The sequence below is a fragment of the Dissoconium aciculare genome (assembly GCF_010015565.1).
Source record: "Dissoconium aciculare CBS 342.82 unplaced genomic scaffold K489scaffold_4, whole genome shotgun sequence".
Classification (NCBI taxonomy): domain Eukaryota; kingdom Fungi; phylum Ascomycota; class Dothideomycetes; order Mycosphaerellales; family Dissoconiaceae; genus Dissoconium; species Dissoconium aciculare.
The window spans coordinates 904,199-929,963 of NW_022984954.1; the positions used below are offsets into that span (position 1 = coordinate 904,199).

The 25,765-nt window shown below is 53.8% G+C and overlaps 9 protein-coding genes across 9 annotated transcripts; 4 read left to right on the top strand and 5 right to left on the bottom strand.

Annotated features, from left to right (window-relative positions):
• Positions 1–948: 948 nt before the first annotated feature.
• On the top strand, positions 949–4,450 carry K489DRAFT_354097 (Adaptor protein complex AP-3 delta subunit; the record flags this gene model as incomplete). Its single annotated transcript, XM_033602492.1, has 2 exons — positions 949–4,324; positions 4,391–4,450. The coding sequence occupies exons 1-2, from the start codon at positions 1,280–1,282 to the stop codon at positions 4,448–4,450; spliced, it is 3,105 nt and encodes a 1,034-aa protein (XP_033461314.1). The 5' UTR covers positions 949–1,279.
• Positions 4,451–4,582: 132 nt separating this feature from the next.
• On the bottom strand, positions 4,583–5,492 carry K489DRAFT_178900 (uncharacterized protein). Its single transcript, XM_033599443.1, has 2 exons — positions 5,300–5,492; positions 4,583–5,217 (listed from the first exon to the last, which is right to left on the bottom strand). Exons 1-2 carry the CDS (start codon positions 5,368–5,370, stop codon positions 4,716–4,718), a joined length of 573 nt encoding a protein of 190 aa, XP_033461315.1. The 5' UTR covers positions 5,371–5,492; the 3' UTR covers positions 4,583–4,715.
• Positions 5,384–6,622, bottom strand: K489DRAFT_316921 (uncharacterized protein; the record flags this gene model as incomplete). Its single annotated transcript, XM_033601200.1, has 2 exons — positions 5,384–5,514; positions 5,653–6,622. 2 exons carry the CDS (start codon positions 6,620–6,622, stop codon positions 5,384–5,386), a joined length of 1,101 nt encoding a protein of 366 aa, XP_033461316.1.
• A 3,581-nt stretch (positions 6,623–10,203) lies between these two features.
• On the bottom strand, positions 10,204–12,172 carry K489DRAFT_387801 (uncharacterized protein; the record flags this gene model as incomplete). The annotated part of the gene is made up of 2 exons (XM_033606359.1): positions 10,204–12,074; positions 12,151–12,172. 2 exons carry the CDS (start codon positions 12,170–12,172, stop codon positions 10,204–10,206), a joined length of 1,893 nt encoding a protein of 630 aa, XP_033461317.1.
• A 3,255-nt stretch (positions 12,173–15,427) lies between these two features.
• K489DRAFT_378704 (uncharacterized protein) lies at positions 15,428–15,698 on the top strand. The gene has a single exon (XM_033604462.1). The coding sequence runs from the start codon at positions 15,482–15,484 to the stop codon at positions 15,680–15,682; it is 201 nt and encodes a 66-aa protein (XP_033461318.1). The 5' UTR covers positions 15,428–15,481; the 3' UTR covers positions 15,683–15,698.
• A 1,992-nt stretch (positions 15,699–17,690) lies between these two features.
• On the top strand, positions 17,691–20,870 carry K489DRAFT_335531 (uncharacterized protein). The gene is made up of 2 exons (XM_033602188.1): positions 17,691–18,124; positions 18,180–20,870. The coding sequence occupies exons 1-2, from the start codon at positions 17,936–17,938 to the stop codon at positions 20,436–20,438; spliced, it is 2,448 nt and encodes an 815-aa protein (XP_033461319.1). The 5' UTR covers positions 17,691–17,935; the 3' UTR covers positions 20,439–20,870.
• Positions 20,871–21,687: 817 nt separating this feature from the next.
• On the bottom strand, positions 21,688–22,518 carry K489DRAFT_316463 (methyltransferase domain-containing protein; the record flags this gene model as incomplete). The annotated part of the gene is made up of 1 exon (XM_033601166.1): positions 21,688–22,518. The coding sequence occupies one exon, from the start codon at positions 22,516–22,518 to the stop codon at positions 21,688–21,690; it is 831 nt and encodes a 276-aa protein (XP_033461320.1).
• Positions 22,519–22,751: 233 nt separating this feature from the next.
• Positions 22,752–23,795, top strand: K489DRAFT_179037 (DUF396-domain-containing protein). Its single transcript, XM_033599444.1, has 2 exons — positions 22,752–22,882; positions 22,950–23,795. Exons 1-2 carry the CDS (start codon positions 22,862–22,864, stop codon positions 23,667–23,669), a joined length of 741 nt encoding a protein of 246 aa, XP_033461321.1. The 5' UTR covers positions 22,752–22,861; the 3' UTR covers positions 23,670–23,795.
• Positions 23,795–24,800, bottom strand: K489DRAFT_179046 (uncharacterized protein). Its single transcript, XM_033599445.1, has one exon. The coding sequence runs from the start codon at positions 24,590–24,592 to the stop codon at positions 23,921–23,923; it is 672 nt and encodes a 223-aa protein (XP_033461322.1). The 5' UTR covers positions 24,593–24,800; the 3' UTR covers positions 23,795–23,920.
• Positions 24,801–25,765: the final 965 nt, after the last annotated feature.

A 25,765-nucleotide genomic window follows, 5' to 3' on the forward strand; every position in this document is an offset into this window, starting at 1 on the left:
TCGTACTTTCCACGGTTGCTCGAGCTTGTTCGGAGAATACATAACAGATGGTACAGTACATACTGAACAGTACATACTGAACAGACCGACATTTGATGTGTGTGATCCCACCGTGCCCACCTCGAGCCGCGAGCGGAGGGTCTGACCATACACTGTACTACTCTTGTCGTGCTTGGGCCATCGCTCGTGCTCCGGCGTCGAGAGTACCGTCGGACGAGTCGCACCAATGCTCTCTATAGCCTTTGCATGCGCACACACGTGATCATCCATTCGAGACGTCGCGATGCGCGCTCGTGGGAAGTTTGCGTCTCTGTACACCAACGAACCATTCGATCTTGGATGGAACCGACCCGTGAATAGCTTGCTCTGTAGGTCGTGGAGCTGCGACCGAGTCGCTTCTTGTGGGCGTCATATCAATTTTCAACCAAATGACAGATGACTTGTGAAAAGCTCGCCGCTCGGCTTGATCTTGATATTTACGATGTTTCACATTTCGGTGACATGAGGTATCGGTATCCCGGTGCGAACGAGATCTCACCCTCCAATCCGTACCAGGAGACCTCGGTCGCGGTCATATACGTCAGTCATATTGTACGGGTTGTGTGTTTCCTGTTTAACTAGGCGGAGACTGAGGGACACTGTAACTCACCGAGAGTACTGATGTTTGTGGAATGCACATTGGAAATGGTGGTGAGGCTGGTCGCAGAGGAGCTTGCACAAGCCAAAAAGAGTTTGGAGCCTACGTCCAGCAAGTATCAACATCTTACTCTAGAGCCTTGACGGTCGACGATAATCATTATGTACTGCCCTACAGTACAGATCGAATGTACATTTTCACCCCAGCATCAGGTTTGAACCATTTCAGATCATGCCACCCGTGGACAGCTTCCAAGGTGCGTGTTATATTCACCGATTGCTGGGGCAATACGAACCCTAATATGTCAATAGGGTTGTAGCTGGGGCAGCGTCAGCCCGGGCAGATGAATGACCTCAGATATCTCACCGGCGGAATTCGAGTGGTGATGCCCCACGCGACAAGCATCCGCGGAATTTAGAGACGCGAATTTCACTAGATAGCAAGTCCGCAGGGAAAACTGTCCACACAGACTGCTTTTTACACAAGTCCGGGCCAGTAAATCTACTAAGAACTTGTGTCGAGGCGTGAAGCCACAATGCTGGGCTCGCAACCATTGCTTCGGAGACAGAGCGCCTTGGTCCGATATACGGAAGTACACCAACTCGAAACACGGTGATGGAATGATCGGCGGGCAGCTTCAAAATGTTCGAGAAGGACATCTACCAGCTCATCCGTGGGCTACGTGCCCACAAGGGCAATGAGCGGGCATACATTCAGGATAGCTTGCGAGAATGTCGGAAAGAGATCAAGAGCCAGGATATGGATCAGAAGGCGACGGCCCTGCTGAAGCTGGTATACCTCGAAATGTTCGGCCATGACATGTCGTGGGCGTCTTTCAACGTCCTGGAGGTCATGTCATCGCCAAAGTATCTGCAGAAGAGAGTAGGCTATCTTGCAGCGGTGCAGAGCTTCCGGCCAGACACGGAAGTGTTGATGTTGGCGGAGAATCTGTTGAAGAAGGATTTGAATTCGCCAGATAAGATATTGATGAGCCTACCGCTAGTTGCCATTCCGCATGTCATTAGTCCGTCCATGGCCAACTCTCTCCTCACGGATCTCCTGCCGCGCATGTCACATTCAAATCCAGCCATTCGGAAAAAGACCATTGTCACGCTGTACCGCCTGGCGCTCGTCTACCCAGAGACCTTGCGCCCAGCTTGGCCCAAGATCAAGGAACATCTTCTCGACGAGAACGAGGATCCCAGCGTCACGGCTGCCATTGTCAACGTCGTTTGCGAGCTAGGATGGAGGCGACCACAGGACTTCTTACCACTTGCGCCACGGCTGTTTGAGCTGTTGACAGCAGGTGGAAACAACTGGATGGCCATCAAGATCATAAAGCTATTTTCTGTTTTGACACCACTGGAGCCGCGGTTGGTGAAGAAGCTACTGCCGCCATTGACCTCCATCATCAAGACCACCCCGGCAATGAGTCTTCTCTACGAATGCATAAACGGCATCATCCAGGGCGGCATCATGGAAGCTGCTGGAGGGACGACGGAGGGAGATGAGATTGCTCGGCTGTGCGTCAACAAATTGCGGGCGATGCTTGTAGTTCAGGGAGACCCAAATCTTCGCTACGTGGCTCTACTGGCCTTCACCAAGATCACAAACTCGCATGCCGACATTGTCTCACAACATCAAGATGTCATCATGGAGTGTATCGACGACGGTGATATTTCAATCAGAACGCGCGCCCTGGATCTTGTCGTTGGCATGGTCAGCGCCTATAACTTGCAGATCGTAGTTGAGCGGCTACTAAAGCAACTTCGCACCGCCGACAGAGCCACTGCAGCTGAAGAAGCGACAGAAGATCGTGGTATGCACAGCGAGATTGTCCCAATGGCAGATGATGAGGAGGATGCCGCGGCGGCCAAAGTCAAGGCCAGGCAGAAGGCAGCATCACAGACGCCTCCCCTACCTGACGATTATCGTACATCAGTCATTGAACGCATACTGGAAATGTGCTCAAGAGACACGTACACCAACATGAACGACTTCGAATGGTACATTGGCGTGCTCGTTGAGCTCGTCAAGCAGTGTCCGTCAACAGCATCTGCTGGGCGCTTTGGCTCTAGTCAAACGACAAACCTTGATCAGTCAAGTGTGGCGAATGCCATTGGTGCAGAGCTTCTGAACGTCGCGGTTCGTGTAAAAGCAGCTCGTCCAGAAGCCGCCGCCGCTGCGCAGTCGCTTCTTCTATTTGACCGTCGAGAGCGAAATTTCCCTGCTGGCAGCAGTGGCGGACAAGACGTTCTTATCGCTGCGGCTTTCATAGCAGGCGAATACGCAAACATGCTGCCCGACCCGGAAGCCGTACTCACATCTCTGATTCACACATCCAGTGCGCAGTTACCAGCGAAGGCTCTGACCAGCTACCTACAAGCAGTGCCGAAAGTCTTTGCTGTATTGACAGGTAGTCAGGAAGCCTCCTGGACGACCACAAGAAGGTCCACCACGACGTTGTTCATCGCACGAATCATTAATTTCGTAGAGCCTCTGACATTGCATCCGAATCTAGATGTTCAGGAAAGAGCTGTTGAGTATCTTGACCTCATGCGGCTTGCATCAGAGGCTGTTGCATCGCAACAAACCGAGTCGGCTGACGAAAATTATGCTGAGCCACCTCTCCTCCTAACGCAGGCGATACCGGCGCTTTTCTCAGGCACAGAATTGAACCCAGTCGCCGCTGCGGCGTTGCGAAAGGTGCCACAGCCTGACGAGCTCGATCTCGATTCGCCCATCAACAGCAATCTACAGATGCTCCTAGCGCAAGCAGAGTACGACACGGATTATGAAGACAGCAACAACGAGGTGTATCGCTTCTACCACGACAGAGCTGCCGGCATTCCGGTCGTCGTACAAAAGTCCGCCGCTGAACTCCTCGATGATCCGGCCTCCAACAGAAATGCTTCATACCAAGATGCTGGTGATGAACCACTCACAGCAGAAGCTATTGAGCGAAAGAAAGCTGAGCGTCGTGAACGATATCGGGACGATCCATATTATATCGACTCCGATCGAGGCTCGGGAATCTCGACCCCAATGCACAACATTCTTCACGCCGCGAACGGAGACGAGCTCGACGTCGACGCCATCCCCGTCCTCGAGCTCCAGCTCGATCCCAAGGACCTCGCCGGCACCGCCAACCCGCGCTCCCAAGCCATCGGAAAACCCAACCGGCGCCAACCAAAACGGCACTTCGAAATCGCCGGCGACGAAACGTTCGACGACAACGACAGCAGCACCCCCTCCTCGTTCAAGCCCCCCAGCCTCCTCTCCGGCCCCAATCGGCCCAAGAAATCCCTCCTGGAGGTCGACAGCAGCGGCCTCTCCGCCCTCTCCCTCACATCCCACGACGACGCCAATGGGAACGCGCCCCTCCACCCCCTCGAGATCGAACGGCGCCAAGCCGAAGAAGCCGCCATGGCGCAAGCGCTCAAGGAAGTCGAACGACTGCGCCTGCAAATGCAACGGGCGCAGGAACGCGTCGGCGGGGAGGACGATGACGACGAGGCGACGACGACAGTGGTCAAGCGGAAGAAACCCCGCAAGAAGAAAGTCCCTGCTGCCGACGACGAGGAAGGACAGCCCGCCGGGGAGGACAAGGAGAAGAAGAAGAAAAAGAAGAAAAAGAAGGTTTCGTCCGGAGACGGGGAGGAGCGCTCTGCCGCTGCTGGCGCGGCGGTTGTGTCAGAGAGATCTCATCGTGATGATGGTGGCCCTCCCACTGAAACTGCTGCTGCAGGCGAGGAGGAGGCGGCGAGACCTGCAACGAAGAAGAAGAAAAAGCGGCAGGTTGTATTCGATTGAGGCAATATCGGGGAGACTTTTTTATCCTCTTAGTTCTCTCTCTCTCTCTCAAAAAGGAAAAGAAACGAGTAACTCGCAAGCTCCCTTTTTTCTTTTCTGCGGATGGGCGATTCCCAATTACGATACGCTTTCATCGACGCCTGTCTTTTCCATATGCCCTTCCCCCTTCCCCCTCTACGAGCTATGTATGCACCCTGGAGATCTCGTCCCCACGCGCTATGCCGACTGTGATGATAGAAAAAACGATTCGACGTAAGGGTGATGTTCACGCCGATAAATTTGACGGAGGGGTTTCATATGGTAGATGGAACAACAACAATGATGATGATGATGATGGTGGTGGTGATGATGGTGGTATATACATAAGAATATTCGTGATTTCTTCCCCATGAAAGAGACAAGACCTGCCATCCCTTCCACCTCTTGGGACTGGTGTCAACCCAATGATGGCCACTATCGTAATGCTGATGAGGCGGGGAAACAAAGATCCGTGCCGGCTCCTGCTCCTCTGGTTTCCTGGGAAATGTCCATTATGCCTACCCCAGCGTCCATCTATCGGAGCAAGAGTGTCTTGGGACTGCGCCCCATGCGTACGAACGCCCTTGGAACGTTCGAGATGAGCTTGTATATTGTGCCTAAGCCTTGGTTGAGAACCCTTGACATTTCCCTTAAAAGCTTTGTAGCGACATTTCTCCAAGAGCCTTATGAACACCAAGCCCAGGCCATTGACCACGCCAGTGCTGATTTCCAAGCCATCGGCCCTGTGCCTGTGTGCTCGCATCAATCGAGATCGCCCAAAATTGCGACTCGAAGCCCACTGCTGACCTAGCTTCGAGGAGATGGACGTACTGGTGAGTGCCAGTGGAGCTTCTTTCCGTCATTTCCACAGCATCGCAAATGCCGTCTTCTGAGAATCCCATCCCTTCTTATCCCTCACGCTCGCTCGCCTTTGGCATACCGCCCGACATCCTGCGCCGCGAAGCTGAACGGACTCTTGGTCATCTCCGGACTGCGCGGGCTCATCGGTAACGCGAAGAGATCGTCGTCGTCATCCTCGTCGGCGGCTGTGGGGGCCGTAGATGAGGCCGGCGTCTGGAATGGCACGTCGCTGAACGCAGCGTCGAGTGACGCCATGCTGCCCGGCGCGCCACCTGCGCCAAATGAGTCAGGCGGCCGCGCCGCGACCATTCGCCGTGGCGCACCCGTGGGCTGCTGGGCGGGTTTGGCCGCGAGACTCGAGGTTGGTGCGGCGCCCTTCAGCTCGAGGAAGCTGCCGAAGCCGCCGCCGCCGACGGCGACATCGGAGGTCTCTGGGCTGAGCGGATTGTGCATGTCTGAGAAAGCTCCGGCGGCGGTCGATGTGGCCGTCAGAGGTGTTTGAAGCTCCCGATCACTGGTGCCGAGTTTCAGGCCCTTGAGCTTGTCCATCAGACGGCCGCCACCGGGACTGCGCGGGCTGCTCGGAGTGTTGAGATTGTTCACATCGCTGACGCCTGTCGTGGCGCCTGCGCCGGTGGTGTCAAGGGAGATGTTGACAGGCCGAGCCTGTACGCCGAAATTTTGCTCGATCCATTCCATCTCTGCGCGAGCCATTTCCAGGCCGACGCCTTCGGAGTTGTTGCGCTCCTCTGCCGATATCTCCGCCTGCAAGACCTGCAGGCGCTTCTTGGCCCAGTGGGTATGTAGAACGCCCTTCTTGCCGGATTCGAGCGCCGTGGCGCCGAGTTCTGGTGCGAAGATGGCAGGAAGCGGGTTGGTGCGCCAGGCGAGAGTCGGGCCCTTCTGCAAGCGGACGGTGGTAGGTATCGGCATGCCAGGAAGGAGGAGGAAATACATCCGGTTGATGGGCTCATCAGCAAGCTCACTGGCGGTCAGTGGGCGTTGCGATTGCGCCTGTTGTTTCTGAGAGTCCTTGGCGGGCAAGACTGTTTTCTTGCCGTCCCAGCTGATCTCCCAATCTGCCGAGATGGCGCGTGAAGTCGCATCCTCTTGCCATTCCACCATGAGCACCTTGGTGCCCTCCTTGCTCCTGCCCGGCTCGAATTCGAAACGTGCGAGGGCGTTGCTGCTGGACAGGGAGGGTGATTCGACGTCATCGCGGAAGCCGGTACCGAAGGATGTGTCAACGGGCTCGAAGCGCGGCCGGCCGCCGGTCGCGTCGGTGGCCGCCATCTTCTGAATTTGGTCGAAAGTAGCAACTATCGCAAGGGAAACAGTCGGACTCTGCAGTGAAGGTGTTTGATATTTGTCGCGTTGTGGCCCTTTGATGGGTCAATTGCACAAGCAGCCAGCCACGATGGGCTGTAACGCGGGAGGCGAGCGTCACAGTAGTGGTGCCCCAAAGCCAGATAGATGCAGCGCTGGCGACGGCAGCAGCAGCACGCAGCAGACTCACCCTTAATCAACGTTCAAGGCCGACACCAGGCGATGGAAAGGCGCCTTCGGTGAATATGGAGGTGAGTAGGGAGTATATAGATGATATGCGCAACGCGAAGGTAGAAGCAGAGAGTTCAACCGCGCGATCGCCTGGATCGGTCTGCAATTATAATAATAATTGGGAAAGAAACCTTGGAAATGGTCCAGCAGCAGTGTTGTGTTAGTGGCGGCGCGGTCGATCACAGGTGCGTTTTGGCCTGTGAATGACAGCGGGGCACACTAAAGGGAATCAGAGAAGAAGTCTAGTTGCGGCAGGTGCGTGTCAACCTTGGAACCCTGTAATTTTAGAGGGAACGGGGGTATTCTGGAGCGCATGGCTTCGAGAGTCGCGCTCGTCGTCGGGGAGCAATGATCGGCCAATGTGATCATCATCGTCGTCGTCGACGTTATCATCAACTTCGATGCTGGTGATAATGGTGACCAAGTGATTCATGATGTGCGCCTGTCACAAAGTGTATTGACTTACTTTGGTTGTCAATCAGTCAATCAGTCAGTCGGCATCAATCAAGCAAAGGCAGGCGGCGTTTGCCGGCGGAGGGGTTTTTCCTATGGAATAAACCACCGCAGATTGGATTGATTTGGTGATGTTCTAGAGGGGATCGTCTACATGTGCCGAGAAGAGTGGGAGAGGCATTTGTCTAGACGTCTCGTATTATCGTCGCCAGGATCGAACAAGAAAATTCACCAGCTGCACTACAGTACGCCTCCTCGCTCACCACTTGCCACTTGCTGTACTTATTGCCAAGATGATCGTGTTCAACGACTAGAACCGGTGTCGTCGTCATCATCATCATCATCATCAGGCGGTGGCGAGCGGCACACTGGACTCGAGCAAAGAAGAACGAGCATACAAGGCCGGCGGCCAGATGACAAGCAAGTCAGCACCGCGGCACAGCACGATCCTCCAGTCTTTTGGAGGAGGGATAAAGGCGACAGTCGCATCATCGGGATGGAAGGATGCTTCTTGTTTCCCGTAGAGCAGCGATCATCATGCAGCAATGTGGATCACTCATTCCAACCCGCTCAGGACTACGGACTTTCCAGGGCTGTCTGCGAAATGCCGACAATTCGTGCCGAGAAGCGACTCCAGTACATAATATATGATGATGATATACGATGCTTCGTACAGTGCCTATAATGACATCGGCGGGTTCTGCTATACACGGAAATGCCTCGAGCCCACGCGTGATGGGGACCACCTCACCCATGAACTACATGTACGAACGGCCTCTGTGCTAAGACATGTGAAACAAGCCGACAGTGTCCCTCATCTGTCGCACGGATGCAGTATCCCAGGTCGTCGAAAGGTAAACGGAAGTGGACGAGGGGAATAGGTACTTCGGGGAGGGAAGCACTGGAAGAATGAAGGGAGAAAGAGAGACAAGCGTGACAAGACGGATGCACATGCAGAAGCGCTTGCATAAAACTAATGTCGTCCATCGAACGGCAGTTATTTTTAGCCCCTCACTCCCTCCCTCCACCCGCATCCATCGCATCGTCCAGTCGAACGAGCGGGCGCGCGCGGGCAGCCTCCCCTTTTTCTCTTTCTTTCCAAGTTGTAGTGTTTACCCCTCGTTCATCCCGCAATCATTACACGGGCGGGCTTCATGCGGGATGTGGGAGACATGTGCTGAGTTCCATGGATCGTGATGACAATCTGCCTTTCACGTGCCTTTGACGTCCTGAACGATCCAGTAGATAGCATGAAGTCTCTGTACCATGGCGCTCTCGATCATGACTCGGTGAGCGCATGATCTGAGAGAGAGACAGACGTGACCTCACACGCCAGACTCCCTCCACTGTAAGACACGAGCTAGATCATAAAAGCTCCAAACCCACATAGATTGAATCCAATATTTACCTAGATAGTCGAAGAAGACCGCCGCGATCGTTTCCCAAATCGTAAACCAAATCCCCCAATCGGTCTAGAAAGGAATAAGGAAAAAAAATCAAACCCCGGAGTTGGACGTCCGAAACCACCAGCTCCCTCTCATTGCGCTTTCTGGCGCCTAGATCCCAGCCCTCATCATTTAGGCCACCTGCCGGCTTATCATCGTGAACGGCACAATTTCGCCGTTGGAATTTGCTGGGGAGCGGCTGGGCCCTGGGCATACAGTTCCAGAGTGAGGCTGAGTCGAAGATCGGAAAAAATGTCCCTCGGGAAAGTGTTAGATGGATTTACGGCACGGGAAGGTGAGATGTTGGTGGATCGATGCATGATGTATGATGTATGATGACGATAGGAGCGGAGTGGGCCTGAATATCACCCGTTATTTTTTGGAGATGATGTGTTGGTGGAATGACGGCGGCTAGGATGGAGAAGGCTCGAGAATTGCGTTTGCGCTGCTGGGTGTTTTGTCTCGCCGTGAGTGCATTCAGAGAGTGGACGACGAGGGAGAGATTGTGTTGAGGACCACATGTTGCCGGAGAATGAGGGCTTCACGCCGCCACATGATGAGATGGGCTACGCCTGTATATTCACGATATCGAGATCTAAACTATGCGAGAGAATTCTCTCAAACAAAGCAGCAAAGCAGCTGCCGAACTACATGGCCGCGGACCGAAAAAATGCCCAAAAAGAGTTATTGAACAAAACATCGACTGGATTGAAACGTCCCAAATAAATATTCGAACTCCTTCCATGGTTTTTAATTTGTTAAATTGAAAAAGAGGGAGAATTTGCGAGGCCGGCAAAGGGCCATCGCATTTTCTCTCTCCCAAATCTATGCTTCGCAGAACGCCATCCGTGGGTATCGTAGGAAGGGAGGGAAGAAGATCTCGGGCACTCCTCCCGAGACGATAGAAATCGCCTTCGGAGAAAATCTTGCAAGCTGTCGAAGTCATTGACGACCTGACCTTTTCTTTTTATCTTCCCGCTCCGATCAAAAAGTAGACTGTTAAATGAAAAGGAGTAAGAGAGAACTCGAGAGTGGCCCGAGTTTCGGTTTCAAGTGTGTGGTGTTTTTTTTTGGTTCCACCGGATCGGTAGTTCCCCAGGGGTTTCCCTCCCATATCGCATTCCCATCAGTACATAGCCGCCTCATCATCCAAAGCCGTCAGGTTCGTAGTGACGGGCGGATCGCTTCGAGAGCGGGGATCAAAAGATAAGCCCTCAGAAAGCCACAAAAAAAAATGATGGCAGGCTTCCTGCGCCGTCGCTATGCATCGCAAAGAGAAAAGAAAGAAAATGATGAATGGAGAAAGTGTCACAAGGCGGCGGTGTATTCGTAAGGTCATGTGCGCGCTGTGCAACGGCCTGGGTGATGATGACCAGGCGGCAGCAGCGGCGGCAGCAGCAGCGTGGGTGGTGCCGAAGCTTAGATCAGCAGGTATTCCCAGTTCTTCTGCTTCATGACATCGCGCCAGCGCACAGCCGGGAAGTTGGGTTGAAGTCCATCGTTCATGGCCCAGACATCGGCGAGGAGCTCGCGCACGCGGCCCAGTGAGCCGAAATTTGCGGCGTCGCCCAGCAACCCGCAGCGTTCCGCGAGCATGACGCGGAACGTTGAACCCGCGACGCTGTTGGCTCCCGCCATCAACAATGGCCAGGCCAGACTCCGATCGAAACCTTCGGGGCCGGCGGGGATGAAGTCCATGAGCTCGGTGAATTGTTGTACCAGGTGGCACATGCTGGCTTGCGCAGGGAAGTAGCCCGGTACAAGAGTGCACAGATAGATGCGAGCGGCGACACGGAAGACGGCGGTCAGGTTGGTGGTCAGCTGTCGCGGACGGATTGCGCCGGTTGTGTTGAAGCAGTTGGCGACGGGATCGGAAGCGGCTTCTGTTGCGCGGATTTCTTGCGCGAGATACTCGACGTACTTGCACAGAGACATGTCGTGGAGGCCGTCTGCCTTCTGCACATCCAAGCAGGCGATTTCCGAAATCAGGAACATGATTTTGTCTTCGCAACCCATAAGCTCCGCGAGCCCGACCGACTTGTCGGCAAGATTGAGTTCGCGATATGTGTCGGCGAAGTTAGGGTTCTCGCCCACGATGGTCGCACCGAGGATGTCGATCCAAGCGGACAACGTCATGTTGAAGGGAGGTCGCTGATCCAGTCGGGCGGCGCTGATTGCCGCCGAAGGCAATTCGAGCTTGTTCACGAGGTTCACAGCGGCGGCAAAGTGCGAGTACCAGGGAATATCGGCGACGGCGTCGCTGGGTCGACCGACAGTGGTCTGGAAGAAGATCATGGCCAGGGTCGCTTCGAGGGTCGATGTATGATTTGCGTCGGCTTGCAAAGCCGCACACAACTCCTGGATGGCGCCATAGCGATGACGGAGGATGTCGGCGTTGATCTGTTCGCCGTCAACATGCTCAGTCGCCTTCATGTGCTCGGCAGCGACGCTGAGGCAGCAATGTAGATATGCCTGATTTGATTCCAACGCAGGAAGAATCACGTCGGATCGTGCAGAGCCATGCTGATTGACGTCCAGGATCGGGAAGATCAACTTCATGTTCTTGTCGATGAAATGACTTAGCAGGTACTTGTCGTTGTCGTCGACATTGATGATGGTCTCGTGGTCTGGTCCTTGAGGCTCGTGAGGGTACTCGAAGAAATTGAAGTCGACAGGCTCCTCGGTGAACTGTTCTGTCATGCTCTCGAAGTGTTCTTGTTGAACCCAGCTGTCGCCAGAGAACGACTGCACGCCGTTTGCTAGCGGCGGCGAGTGATATGTGCTGAATGTGGAGATGGTCGAGTCTTTCCGGGTCGGGATGTCATTGACGTAAATTTGACGTTCGGTCTTGATGTCAACTTCGTATGGTGATATCGTGGGGTACTGGCCATGTGAGGGAAGGTAAGCTTGAGGTGGAGGAGGCATGGCAAATTGTCCTAGCTCAGGAGTATATTTGAAGTCGCATTCTGAGTAAGGCGAGTCGTGTGAGGGACGCCTGTTTGGAGGGAATGACTTTGCAAAGGGAACCTCTGCCGAGGTGGGTACCGAGTGAGTGAGGCCTGGAGGTGTGCTCGAAGGAAGAGGTAGAGGTTGTGGAGGAGCGGACTTCTTTGCTAATTGTGTTCGCTTGATGATGTTCTTGATGATTTCTTTTTGTTGTTTCCGCTGCTCGGAATTGCTCCACCACATGGGCCGCTTGTAGTCGCAACGAAGTCCCAGGTGAGTGCAGGCTTTACATGACGGCTTGCCCTCCTCACACTTCTTCCGTCGCAGACGACATGTGAAGCACCCTGTGAGTCCTGTCAGTCCCCTCATCCGACGCTGCAACGTTGCCAGCCGTCGCCCAGAAGTTCCCAACCGACGTACCTGATCGTGATCGACGGTGCATAGCTTTTGCCTCGGCAGCAGACATGCCCTTGGTCGAGGCCAACTTGGCCTTGGAAAGGGTCGGAGACACTGAAGGCGAAGACATGATGGCAATGAGGGAGGATGAAGATCAGAAAGAGAGACGTCAAAAAAGAGGCCCTCGAAATCGACAGACGACAGAAAAGAAGGGCAGGGCAAAGCGATATGTTTAATGAACAGGGTACAGAAGCTTGACCAGCAAGCGTGCGACAAACAATAGTGAACAAGAAAAAATGACGGCAAATTAATCAATCGATCAACGACTTGCTGGGCCAGTCCGAGGAATGAGACAGACGAAAGCACCAACCTTATAGTCCAGCGTACCGTGTCCACCTTCGATGTGTGCTGCACACCTAAGTACTGACCGGGAAAAGAAATGCACCATAAATGGCCCTCATTCTATTCTTAGTAGGTTTCGGCCGCATAGCCCATGGGAGGAGGGAGAAAGCCACTGGAGCAGCCCGGGTGGTGGATCCTTTCTTTTTTCCATTTGGGGAACTAAACTCTATGGAGGAAGGAAGATCCATATGTACTAGACTCCGGTACATGATCGTGGTGTGCACGCCTGATGATGATGATGATGAAGGTGGTGATGGTGGTGGTGGAGGAGGAGGAGGAGGAGTCGTATGTGTGTGTATGTGTGTGTGCGCATGAGGCCAGGGTGCTGTGAACGCGAGTGACTGAATGTATGTGCGTGTGTGTACTGTAACCGTGTGTGGAGCGAGAGGAGATCGAAGAAAAAAGGCTGCTAAATTCGTCGTCGGTTTGGAAGGGACAGGGCAGCCTGGAAGGTCACTCTCCACTTTCTCTCCCTCCCAGTGCCTCCCTCTACACCTCTCGAGTCGTGTACTGTAAGGTTATTGGCCGTTGTCCCTCATTATGATACCAGCCAAAAGTACTCTAGTCCTCCAAGTTCTTTCTGTTTGGTGGTGTTTTGTGGTGTTTTGTGGTGTGTCCGGTGGTGGCTGCAGATCTGTCCCGGCCCGCCCGCTCACATGGCCCGTGCCTGGTTCTCACACAACACGCAATTTAATGAAACCTAGTCCCGTGTGCATCCCGTCGACACCACGATCAGCCTAGGTTTCCCTCTAGTTCCTCTCGACTTGTATCGTCCTGTGCTATGTATGGACTATGGCTTGCTTGTGGAGTGCTCGAGGGAGCAGAACAGCCGAACTTAATCCTTGCACGGTAGGCGTGGGCATTTCCTTTGACTTCGGGAGGTTCACGCCTTCGCTCCGCCGCCGTATGTGCATTCCATTCCACCGTAATCTGTGATTGTGCGATTCGTTCGCCCTGCCCCAGACCCATTTTGATTACCTACCCCTGTGACCTCGATTCTGCGCCCCATTCATCTGCACGCATCGTTCTACAGGGCGGGCACGGGCGGCGACCACACGTCGACCACGGCGCACCAACTGAAGAACACTGACGTACTGGAGCATGAGCCAGGCAGCTGAGGCAGCTGAGGCCGCTCAGGCAGATGGGAGGCACGGGACAGTTGAACGAGAGATAGGTTCGGCTCGAGCAGGCATAACGCTGGTCCGCCTCCGCATAAGTTGCGTGCGATGGTCACGGGTGCGCTGGAAATCCCGTGCCCTCTGGCTGGATCGGCATCTCGACGGTTGAGTCCATGTCGCGGTGAAACAATGACTGGGCAGCAGCAGCGTGGCTCGAACCTTGAGGAAACGTTGACGGTGCGTGCGGACGATATCTGTTCGGAGCGTCCCGTGTCCGTCCGTCAACGTGGGGGAGGTCCGATAGAGAGAGCGAAGGTTATGGCGATATGGATTCACTGTGCGTACCTACTTTCACACTCCTGTGGCACGTACCTACGGACAACTGTGTCGGCTCTGCATGGCGGGGGCCAAAGTCCGGTCTCTAGCCCAGCTGTACATTCAGGTTTCAAGATCTGGCATTGACTTCCTGTGCTGCAAGCATGCGCGGCCAAGTGTTCCTCTCTAAAGGCTGTGCAATCTCTGCGCCCTGGCTGCCAGCGTGCAATGTTGTACGTCAGTGGAACGTTCAAGCCGGTCACGACTTGGGCCAGTCGACACAAAGTCGGGTATGTGCTGTGGGATATCTCGTGTGTATCGTACATAAGTGGATGTGGGTCTCACAGAAACAATTCCCCGCCAGGGCCGTCATCATTCTCGAATTGGAAGTCACGGTTCATTTCGAGACTGCTCCTGTCCTACAATAGAACTGGGAACAACGTGAATGTGATGTCAACGAAAGCACTGACCAAAGATGCGGTCGGAATGTGCACTGTGACACTGTGTATGGTCCATGGTCGACGGCGGAGAAAGTCCGTTCGGCCATTTTGTCCATGTGATGGAGAGGCGAAAGGCGTGACGAGTTCTAAAGACAGATGATGCTCCAAGCGCTGAGTGGTGGACAAGACATCCACACATCATAAGAGGTGTGATGAGATCGAAGCCTACATGCGATAGTGTGTGATCAAGCGGCGCCAAATTGGACTGTGATAACGAATCAGGAGACAAAGCCGACCGGGATCCACCGTGCCTACAGACTACGAAATACAGCCTGCATTCTACCATCACCACACACTCACACACACAGACAGACAGACACACACTCACGCACACACACCTCGCCAGACATCCCGGCAAAGGTCGCACGACTTGCTGAGTGCAAGTGCGTTGTGCGTCGTCAAATACCCGGAAGGCCAACAGTGATGACCGTCTCGCTGCAAGGGCCTTTCCTCGCCCGCCTCCACAATTTTCTCAACTCGGCCGATCGCGAGCAAGCGCCGGCGGCCGGTCGAGCGCAGCTCTTTCAAGCAGGGCATTGGTGGGTTTCATGTTTACAGAGTTTGGTCGACCATTTACGCCTTGCTGCACGAAATGTCTTACCACCATGTGAGCATTTTAGCACATGTCCCACTCCCATGTGAGATGCCAGTATCCGTTGGTTGAGAGCATGTGGGCAACCGGATTTCTGATCACCTCGTGTCGGCCTGTTGAGCGGTCGCGATCGAACAGTGGTACACAGTATGCGAATATCCGAGGGGACTGGCGGGCTATGCACAGAGCGACGATCTCCATTGACGCGAGCGCGCAAACATTCTGTGGAACAGATGCTTCCCGCTGACTCGCGGGCGCTACGACCGTGCAACTTTCGAGGCCGCATGTCCAGCGCAATAGTGGAACTCGACCTCGTCGTCATCCCTCGTCGATGTTCGTTGGTCTGCAGAGGACAGAAGGGTCGAGAGCGTTGTTGGCAGCGGGAGGACACGCCACGCCCGATGCTCGTGGCATACCATGTTAAAGCCATGCCCATGTGCTGTGATGTGATGCCAAATCATGGAACCCGCTCCTCAATGCGCCGTTCGAGAAGAAGCAACGAGAATGTTGTGCCACGCCTCACGACCCTACAGTATAGACTTCTTCCGGAAAGTGCTCACTTCTTCTATCACATGGTGGCGGTCTTGGTATTGTGCGCAACGACTCGATTGCTGGCATCGGAACAATGAACGGTGAGAGAAGGATCGCCGTCGTAAGCCATTGGTGGCCAGGCCGAGTTGGCCAACCAAACTTTCTCATCCTCTCACTTTGGTGGCACTACAGTAGTACCATCGTGAGTGGAGATTTCCTCTTGAAAGAGAGGCTGGTGGACGATCGTGCCAGTCAAATTTCTAAAAGCTAGCTCGTGGATCGTGCCCTCAAGGTCCTCGTCCAACGGAAGAGCGATGTCTGAGTGGTGATAGTTCGAAATTGTTCTCAACAGCACGATATTCGCTCAGGCAATAGCGGTCACAAAATCCGTCATGTCAGCGAACATGACATCTGAATTGTGAGGATTTGTCGTCTCCAATACACACATTCCGTCTCGCATTGCACTATGGCCGCACCGTGCTGCGTGACATGGCGTACCATATTCACCGGCACAAATTACTCATGAAATGGGATAGCGGCTAAGCCATTGGGTCAGGTGTCGTTAGTTGCCTGCCTGCCATGAACGGATTGTTCTTTCGTGGACCCTCAATGCGAGCCCGTCCGTCCGTGGTACCATTCGCGATAGACGAGGTCGCCTTCAAAGCGGCCGCGGCTCAAGGTAGTAGCTCGTATGTTGGCGGACACTACTACACCGCAATGAATGAATTCTTCCGGATGGTTTTTGATCTATCGCGTACGCTTGCAAAGTGCACGCCAACGTGGTGTAAGCAAGGCGACCGCTCAGGAAACCTTCCAACGACCGCCCAGAAAGCCTCCGGGCGACTCGTCGGAAGTCTGTTTTCATCGCATCACGCCGGCAATGACACTGCCGCGATCATGCCCTCCTCGGATCTTACCTGCAGCGAGCTGCTGTCGACTAAAGCATTGAACAGGGAAGCAATTTTAAATTGCCTACGCACTATGATGACTCGCTGCATAAGCAACGTGAATCATATCATGATATTGCATCATTAACCCGACGCATCGCGGGCTCCGCGGCTGCATGCAGCAGTCGGCAGCGTCAAGGAGAACCTCATTGTCGGCCGAGTGCCCCCGGCACCAAGTACAAAGTTTGTCTGCGACCGCCTAGTCCGTTGGTGACGATGAGGAGACTGCAGCGAATATGCATACGAAAACTACTGTCCTGTATCTAGGCTGACCTGCAGGTGAATGCCCGTGCATGGAAAGTCTCTTTTTGTCTTTCTGGCGGTCCAAATTAGGAGCAACGATCGTGCCAAAAGAGGGCTCGCATCGTGCCGATGCCCTGCCGAGAAGCCGCACGATGTATCGCATCGCGTACGTGCGTGCGTGCGCATTTCGGGATAGCTCATGTGTACACACAACGGAGTACAGTTTCTCGATAGCGTCCGTAGCGAGGAATGAGAGATATGTCGTACGCCATTGGACTCGGCATCCCTGCGTGAGGCGACTGATAATTTGTACTGCAAGTAGATTTTCGCGATGCGTTTCCTGCGCATGCATTCCACGATCTTTTTGACAGGGGAGGGTAGAAACAAATCAAACCTTCCTCGAGGACAGCAGAACATCGCTGACGGATGCAGTGATGAGGAGCCAAAGATAGCATCTCACCTGCAAAATGCAAACGAGCGACTAATCTCCATACGGCAAGGTGGACAAAATTGCAAGAGTAACTCCAGGCCAATGGTGTGTAGCCGCCGTGGAAGGAGTAACGCTGTGAGTGGCTGTCACCAGTTCCAAGCGGAAAAGCTTTCCAGTAGCACCAAAAGCACCGCCAACAGCACTGCAGACACGCACACCCACCTGCTCTCTGTCCCGTCCAGTCCTGACACGGTGCAGTACGCTACTGACTTCACATGCACACACACGCACACACACGCACACTCTCGCCCACTCGCCCACCACGGCCAAGTCGCATCCAGCTCGTGCAGCATGGAAGGAAGGAAGAGGGTCTGTGATGCGAGGGAAGATGGCCATGATCTATTTGGCGCCCAAAACGGTCTTTTGCACCGCTGCCGTTCTGCAGTCGAGCTCTCGACGACTTGACTGGTTCATGCAAGTGGGACACACTCGCAGGACGACAAACTGATTGGGATCTTCCCCATACAAAGGGCCTGCTCTGCACCCACCCGCACACGGAGACCTGCTGGCGACCCTCTCCATATACCCGTCTCTTTACATGTAACTGCTGGCTCTGCACCACCTTTGGATAGACCTTTAAGATCAGGTCTCCTCCCAAATCAGCCGCGGCGAACTCGTCTGATCGGTTTTTGTCGGACTGACCGTATTGAGCAAGAACAACCATTTTCGTGATGCAGGCCATCACTTCTCACGCGCCCTCGGAGATGCGCGGAATTCTCCGACACAAACCAAACATGCTACCATCACACATCAACCATACCCGTCCTAAATCCGACTTTTTCGAGACCGACTTCGAGGACGGAAGCGATGACGACGAATACTATGATGAGCCAGCATTTGGAAAAGCGAGCTTCGAATCGGTGAGCCGAACATTTTGCCACATACTTCCCTGGTCAATTACTGACACTACGACAGAATGATGACCGAAGGAGAAGTCAGACCACCGTCTCATCCTACAACGAGGTTCCAACACCGGATCCGGTCGTCACCGAAAATGACCAGTTCCAGATGAGATTCACACCCGTGCAAGGCCCTTCTGGTCCTCACCTCTTCCGCTTCTCCTCCGCGTCCGCCGAGTTTGACTTCAAGAATGCGCTACAGATGTCGCCTATTATCGGACCGAAATCCGACCCTTTCCCGCTTGATGATGATACATTTGTCCCGAATGCAACGCCAAGCACAGCCACATTTCTCGGTGGCCTGTCATTTGAAGCTGCCTTCGAACAGACTGTAGATGAGTTCCTAGATGACCCTGAGGCTCACATTAAGTCGTGGTCCACCCAAGAGGTCATCGACTGGATGTACGACACTGGTCTTGATGCAAGTCTCATCGAAAGCTTCGCGCATCACGACATCAACGGAACCGTCTTACTGGACTTGGAATTTGAAGATTTGAAGGAACTAGACATTCAATCATTTGGCAAGCGCCATCAGCTCTGGACTGCTATCTGTTCACTCCGGGGTGACGACGACAATGCTCGCCTTCTTCAGAACGCTAGCCACGACACAAGCAGACCCGGTAGCAAAGCCTCCAGACGATCAGCGAGCCGTACCCGAAGCCGACAAAGCGGCGGATCTCCCGTCGAGAGTGAGCCGCTATCAGCGACTCGACCCGAGTCGGCAGGCGCCAGCGCCCGCCGAGGGCGCATAGAGTCAGACGGCGTCGACAATGTTCTCCCAGCGCAAGCAGTCTCGATCGTCGCGATCGAACAACTTCTCCCGAAGGCGCATCAATGCGCAAAGGGCGAGAACTGCTCGAAATGGAGAAAGCAGCAAAGACAGCTCAAGCGGCTAAAAGAGGAATATGGGATCACTAGGCTCCCAACAGATACAGCTTACGACGGCCGCATTGTCGTTTCGGGCAATTGCGACAGCCCTGCGAGTAACGGAGAAGTTCACATCACCAACCCACATCTTTTACAGCCGTCAGTGCAGGAATGCATCGCCAACATTCCATTCCGCCCAACCTCCGAAGCCATGCCATCCGTGGTTGCGTCATCGGGTCTGTTCGGCCTCGATCAAACTCCAGAATTTGCCATTCACCAAGGCACGCTCGGCCAGCTAGGCAGCAGAGACCCGCAAGACAATGTCAAGCAATTCCTGAACTTTCAACACATGAATTCTCCGCTCGCACCACCAGTTGACGATTTCCCGCTCACTTCGCCGACCCTGGAGATGTTCCCGACGCACGTGCTTGCTCCCTTCCCAGCAGCACAGTCCTACATTCCTGAACCGTCACCGGCCTCGCGTGACCAACCTCGTGCCCTACCTAAGTTGAACATCCCTCGCTCCGCCAGTGCAGGACCACAGGTATCTCAGCCTTTACAGTCGGCTGAGTCGCTCTCATCGCAAGATGAATCACCGTCTCCCGTCGCCGCTTCCATTTACCGTCTCGGCACACCTGCGTCTGAGATGGACGTTCCGTATATCGCTGCGCCGATGGTCGCGCCTGCTCGGGACGCCTCGCAGTCAGTACCACCGAACATGCAGTTCAACCAACCAAAGCGCCTGAGCAATTCCCGCACAAGCAAACAAGATTGGCGCCGCCCCTCAATGACTCTTCCCGCCCTTAAGGAAGGCGAGGTCCTACCCTCCCAAGAGCAACGTAAACCTAGCAATGAGCTCGCCCGCTCCAAGTCGACAACACGGCGACGCACTTTAGACCCGGCCAAAGATGAGCCCGAGACCAAGCACTTTGGCTATGGACCGGATTGTAGCCATGCGGGATGGATGCGAAAGCGCAAGACCAAAATGCTCCGTCACGAATGGCAAGAGTCTCACTTCCGGCTCAAGGGCACTCAGTTGGCAATGCACGAGAACGCTCGTCTGTCGTCGCAGGCTCGCGAGACCATCGACGTCGATAAGTACGCTGTCGCCTGTGCTACCGTCGCCTCAAACAGCAAGCTCAGCGCTGCCATGAAGGTGTTCCACATCAAGATGGCGGACAGCGAGAAGAGCAAAGACAAAGACGACACCGCTTTCGCCTTCCAACTCGTGCCCAATGCCGAGCGTAAGCTGTTGGCAGGTCCCAGCCTGGCTAAGACCCACCACTTTGCCGTCAACTCCAAAGACGATCGCATCGACTGGATGCGTGAGCTCATGCTCGCCAAAGCCCGTCAGCAAAAGGGCAACGGCTACGAAGTCCAGGTCAACGGCCAGGCTGTTGAGGCCTAACCGAACATTTGGTCTTCTCGCTGTACGCAACAATCACGATGGCATCCCCCAACTCATCTTTCAGCGCATTGCATCATATTTTTTTTCTACTAGCCTGGTCTCCGATACCACGGCTGCTACATACCCGACTGCAAAGTCCCCACTTTTGTCACATCTTTGGCGCCATCACTATACCCCTATGCTTGATCTTTTTTTGCATTTATATCATTTACGTAGCTATCGGAAAGGAAGGGCACGGCAAATGGACACATGCCATTTTCATCATCTATCCTTGTTGGAATTCACAGTTGAATTGGGCGATTAGCGAATGCAGAAAAAGGACGAAAAACCTACAGCCCTGACTAGACGCCACCTCACGGTGGAACTCGGCTTGATGCGATTTGAGTTTGTACATACAGACGAATAAAAACAAGATGATCTTCTCCATTTGCTTCCACCATTCTACGCCAGACCCTCAATGTGATGCATGTCTTTGTAATGCGCAGGAGCCTCATCGGCCTTTGTCGAAAGCGCTTCAACGGGGGAGGGGCATCAGCAACTGTGCGTATTTTCGTCGCACGAATGATCCTGGTGGCGAACGATAATCGTGGATGATATCGCAAGCGCGCGCACACGCATTAGACTTCTGATGACGATCCTGACAACGGTGTGTGTATGTGTGGGCGATCACGGAATTTGAGAAAGTGGGTAATCTGTGTTGCGCTCAAAGATCGTCGTCGTGTGGGGTAGAGGAAGGGAGGGATCGAGCAGGGCGCTTAGCAGCGCGTGCGCACCCCGTGCGGCCCACGACAGGGCAAATCGTGAAACTTCGCTCACACACGCCATGTCGGAACCAGTGGAATTCCACTTGTTGTCGTATGACGATCCCTTGCTGCGTGATGCCGGCTGGACTGTTTGGTATGTATGCGGTCATCATCTTCCAAAAGAATGTCTCGCGAGGTGCGTCATGAGCAGTGCGCTCCGAGAGGCTTGGAGCGAATCGGATGCGAGTTTCGTGCAGCCGGGTAACATGGACTCCAGAGCTGTAAACCCATGCGCGTAGCCGCCCAGGGTTTTGGCATACCTCGCCTTTGGCCATACGAGTATGGGTATTTTGTGGTTCGAGGGATTTGCCCTGCGTTCTACGGAAAGTTGGGTCTGGAGCGATGACGAGTCATGGAGGCTACCAGATAATGGTTGGTGTATGGCTTGCAAGAATCATGCGCAAAACATGGGCGATCGTTTGAGAAATGGACCAGGGCTCGACTTCTCAGAATGCAATCTTTCGCTTACGTCCGGTGTATTTGGAACTCGTCTTGACCACTTTGCCCTTGGCTTCCATTTGGGCCTTCTTGCGCATGATCCAGGCCTTGCTGCCCTTCTTCTCTTCACCGCGTTTGCGTTGGCTGCGCATTTCCCGGCGTCGCGCGTCGAGCACGTCCACACCATCCATGCCCTGTACTGCTCCTGTGACGTCTGCACCGCCGACTGTGAGGTAGAGGTAGACCTTGACGTTCTTGGTCTCTGGGTCGTCCTCGAGAATACCGGCACCGAATCCTGCTTTGATAGCGGCGCTCGAGATCATCGTTCGCTGTTGGATGTTTTTGGGGTAGAATTGACAGACGGCACGACCGCCGCGGCGTAGGCTTGCGTAGAGTCCATCAAAGAAGCGTTTCAGTCGGCCTTCCGGCGACACGTCCGAGGTTTCGGCATTGCAGAGCCACTGTATCGCACTAATTGAAACTGCCGCGTCGAATGTTCCTGCACGGAATGGTATGCCTTGTCCAATATCTGCAAGCAACATGTCGCCCTCGACGTCTTTTTCCAATGCCTGTGCCAGCATCGATGCTGAAATGTCCATTCCTACCCAGGTGTGCGGTCCTCCGTCCTCTGGTTCTACGCCTGAGAGTATTTCTCCCGACAAGCCTGAGCCGCACCCAATGTCGAGAATGAAGGAAGGTTCCTGTAGATCGAGGAGTTCAAGAGCACGGTTGGTCATGTCCGCCTGGATGGATTTTATCCGTGAGGAAGTCGTGTATTTGCGAGATTCGACATCGTCGTAGAACAAATCTGGCGGGAGGATATCTTCAGGACGAGACATTCTTGCTATTGATGGCTTCGTGCAACGAGTATCTATTGCTTGCCGACCGCGTGGTGATTATATGGTCTGTTTGCTTGGGAATATCCTCGTAGCAGAAAATGGAAAATACTTATCGATAAGCTGGATAGTGGTGTCGCGCACCTTGCAGCTTTTGCGACCAGGCAAAATCCGGGGTCATCGAAGAACTTTTGCGACAGCTGCAGCTGTCGTCATTTATAGATTGCTTGCGCAGGTGCCTGCGCGTGCCGATATACGTTGCGATTTTGATCATCGCATTGATCATACTCTCTCGAGAAGCTGGACCTACTTCAAAAACACATAGCTGTGGTCTCGTACAGCCGCGATGTGGATATTACCGATCCTGGTAAGATATCCTTACATTGATACACCGAGGCGCTCTTCACTAATCACCATCTCTTATCGGTCCAAAGGGCTATGTCGGCCTCATTTTGGGCTTCATCTTCCTCACACTTGCCATCGCAAGTGGTCTTTATTACCTCTCTGAAGTCGTCGAGGAGCACTCCGTCTTCGCCAAGCGGATCCTGACTCGCTTGATATACGGTCTCATCGCAATTCAGACGCTGCTCCTGGTTGTGGATAGATTGCCGTGGCTACCCTCCCTCGTCAGCATCGCCAGTCACGCGATCTACCTACAAAACCTCCGCCGCTTCCCGGTCGTGAAGTTGACCGATCCGATCTTTGTATCATCCTGCGTACTGGTCTTGGTCAATCACTGGCTGTGGTTTCGACATTTCAGCCAGCCACCAAAATACGATTACAGCCCAGGCCGAGGCGGGAGGTATGACTACTACAACCCGGCGGCTACGGCACCCAACTTTACGGAGATAGCATCGTTCTTTGGCTTGATGGTCTGGTTGGTGCCTTTTGCCTTGTTCGTCAGTTTGAGTGCGGGAGAGAACGTTTTGCCGAGCATGGGGTCGGAGTATGCAACAGGAGCCGGGAGTAGTTTCACGAGTCCCGGTCTGGAGCCGAGCGGTGGCAGCTTGGATGGTGCGAGAAGAGGGCGCAAAAGGGCAGGCACGCACTCCCAAGGAATGGCCAAAGCAGCTGTACACGGAGTCAAGGAATGGATTGGAGAGACGGGAGAACTCTTTGGCTTGTGGAAAGGGGAGAGGACACGCCCCTTATGATAGTAACGATTCTGATGGATGATGGATGATGGGAAAGTTCTGATTTTTTAAAAGCGCGGAGATACCACGGATGCTGTAAGGGATGAACAAGAAATACCAGACTGAGACAAGAGACAGAATGAACAAATTCAGAATGTCGCTGCACCCGAAGAAGAATCACAGTCACAAATGGAATGGCTCACAAAGAAAGAACCCCCCACATTCCGCTCTTCACATTGTGCGATCAGCCCCGTGTTCGCCAGCATGCGCTACTATCGTTCTGCTCCATAAACACATCCCATTCCGGGCATTCCACAAGGGGAGGCCCTTCCTCTGCCAGTGACAGGCTCGCGGGGCATCGCCGCATCGAGTGAGGTTGAGCTTCCGGACGGATCTTCAGAGTCTCGCTTCGCTTTCTTGTAGTTGCAGCCCATGCCGGGCATACCACAGAAAGAGATTTTGAGCCTCAACGGGCCAGGCTCGCGCGGCTCCACTGCGTCGGCGGGAGCCAGAGTCTGAGGTAACTCCTCAAAGCTTCGCTTCGCTTTTCTGTAATTGCAGCCCATTCCGGGTATGCCACAGAACGAGATCTTCAGTCTTAGTGGTTGTGATTCCGAGTCTGGCGCCGGCCGCGAATTGAAGAAGCTCAGCAAATTCGACCACACATCTGATGAAACCGCCAGGTAATCGTCGTCACGTCTGTCAGTCGATACCGTACTGATCTTGCTCTCGGTGGCAAGATTGGCGTTGCCGGGCTCGGTGTTTGACGTTGTTGACTCGCGCTTGCCGACACAGGCAGCGCCGGGGACATCGCAAAATGGTCGATTTAAGAAATTGATGTCTTTGACCATATCGGCAGATGGATCCGGAATTGCTAGAGCTGCAGAGTTCGAGACGAAGCCTGATATAAGGAGCAGACAGGTGGAACATACTGGCAGCAGCATTGTGTGAAGTTTGATGTTGTATTGTTGTCGTTTCTAATGTACGAGTCTCTCATGCACGATGCTGCAGGGTTCCAGATGCTCTAATATATGATGTAAAGCTCTTGATAGAATGATTTCAGGGGAGGAATGTAGTAAAGACAAGCGCGCCTTTTATTGTGGCATGCGTATCGGTAGGCAAACATGTGTCGGCTTGTATGCGTATTTCATCAGGAATTTGGATGTATTGAGCATCTTTGAGAATGGGAAGCAGAAGCGACTATTTATCATTTAATTCCATTCTGAGAAGTGTTGAAATCCTGGTTGATGCCCAAGCTAGAGCATGTAGATAGTGATATCGATGATCGAGAAACATCAACAGACGTGAGATGACTCGAGATAAGCGAGGTAGACAATATCAGAGGGTGTGCGTAAGGTTAATCATTGGCCAGAAAATGTCCGGAACAAGGGGAGCTCTTGTTGAGTGTGGCACTGTCTCGAGTTTGGAAGGCCTCGTCCTTCGCGAAGAAGCAGAGCGTGAGAGCGAAGTCTATCATCTCCCACCTGCAGTCCGAGAGCACTCGATCTCAAGGCTCCGCACTCCGCGCCTTGTTCAGAACCACGACGTGAGCCAGGCTTGGCATAATGGAGCTTAGAATGGAGACTGTAGCACCATTTGCAGACGACAAGCCGTGTATCGTCACACGACATATAGCATTGAACCCTCGATGACTGCATGTGATCTTTCTCGATGGTTAAGTCAAGTCTTGAATGCAGAAGCGCGACTGCGCAGCGCAAGATTGCACATTCCTCGTCGATATTTTACCCTTCAAAATGTGCCTCGACAATTCGACGGGACTGCACATAATTGTGAGAATCCGGTCTTTCTAGCGAGAGAATCTTCACCCTTTGCTGAACTGAGGTTGGCCCCGTGGTATAACATCCGACATGGCAGTCATTAAGCGACGATATGTTTGATGCGAATTCGATTCCCCTGCGTTCCTCGAGTGGGTACGACTTGGGCTGCATTCCTACAACAAGCTCCTCCACGTCAGTAGCGACAGAGGAACACGGACGTCTTTGTCTATCCTCGTGGCCGCCACAACTAGAAAGCAGTATGCTTTGTTGCTCACTAGCCTTGTGAAACCTGTGCCGTGCTGTGTCAAAGGCGCTTATGGTCGCCAATAGGTCTGCAGT

Coding starts and splice junctions, on each gene's coding strand:
- K489DRAFT_179046 (XM_033599445.1), bottom strand. CDS start 24,592: ATGCTGCTGCCAGTATGTTCCACCTGTCTGCTCCTTATATCAGGCTTC.
- K489DRAFT_179037 (XM_033599444.1), top strand. CDS start 22,862: ATGTGGATATTACCGATCCTG. Junction 22,883..22,949: donor TGTGGATATTACCGATCCTG/GTAAGATATCCT, acceptor ATCGGTCCAAAG/GGCTATGTCGGCCTCATTTT.
- K489DRAFT_178900 (XM_033599443.1), bottom strand. CDS start 5,370: ATGGGATTCTCAGAAGACGGCATTTGCGATGCTGTGGAAATGACGGAA. Junction 5,218..5,299: donor AGCTCCACTGGCACTCACCA/GTACGTCCATCT, acceptor GCGAGCACACAG/GCACAGGGCCGATGGCTTGG.
- K489DRAFT_335531 (XM_033602188.1), top strand. CDS start 17,936: ATGCAGGCCATCACTTCTCACGCGCCCTCGGAGATGCGCGGAATTCTC. Junction 18,125..18,179: donor GAAAAGCGAGCTTCGAATCG/GTGAGCCGAACA, acceptor ACACTACGACAG/AATGATGACCGAAGGAGAAG.
- K489DRAFT_378704 (XM_033604462.1), top strand. CDS start 15,482: ATGCCCATGTGCTGTGATGTGATGCCAAATCATGGAACCCGCTCCTCA.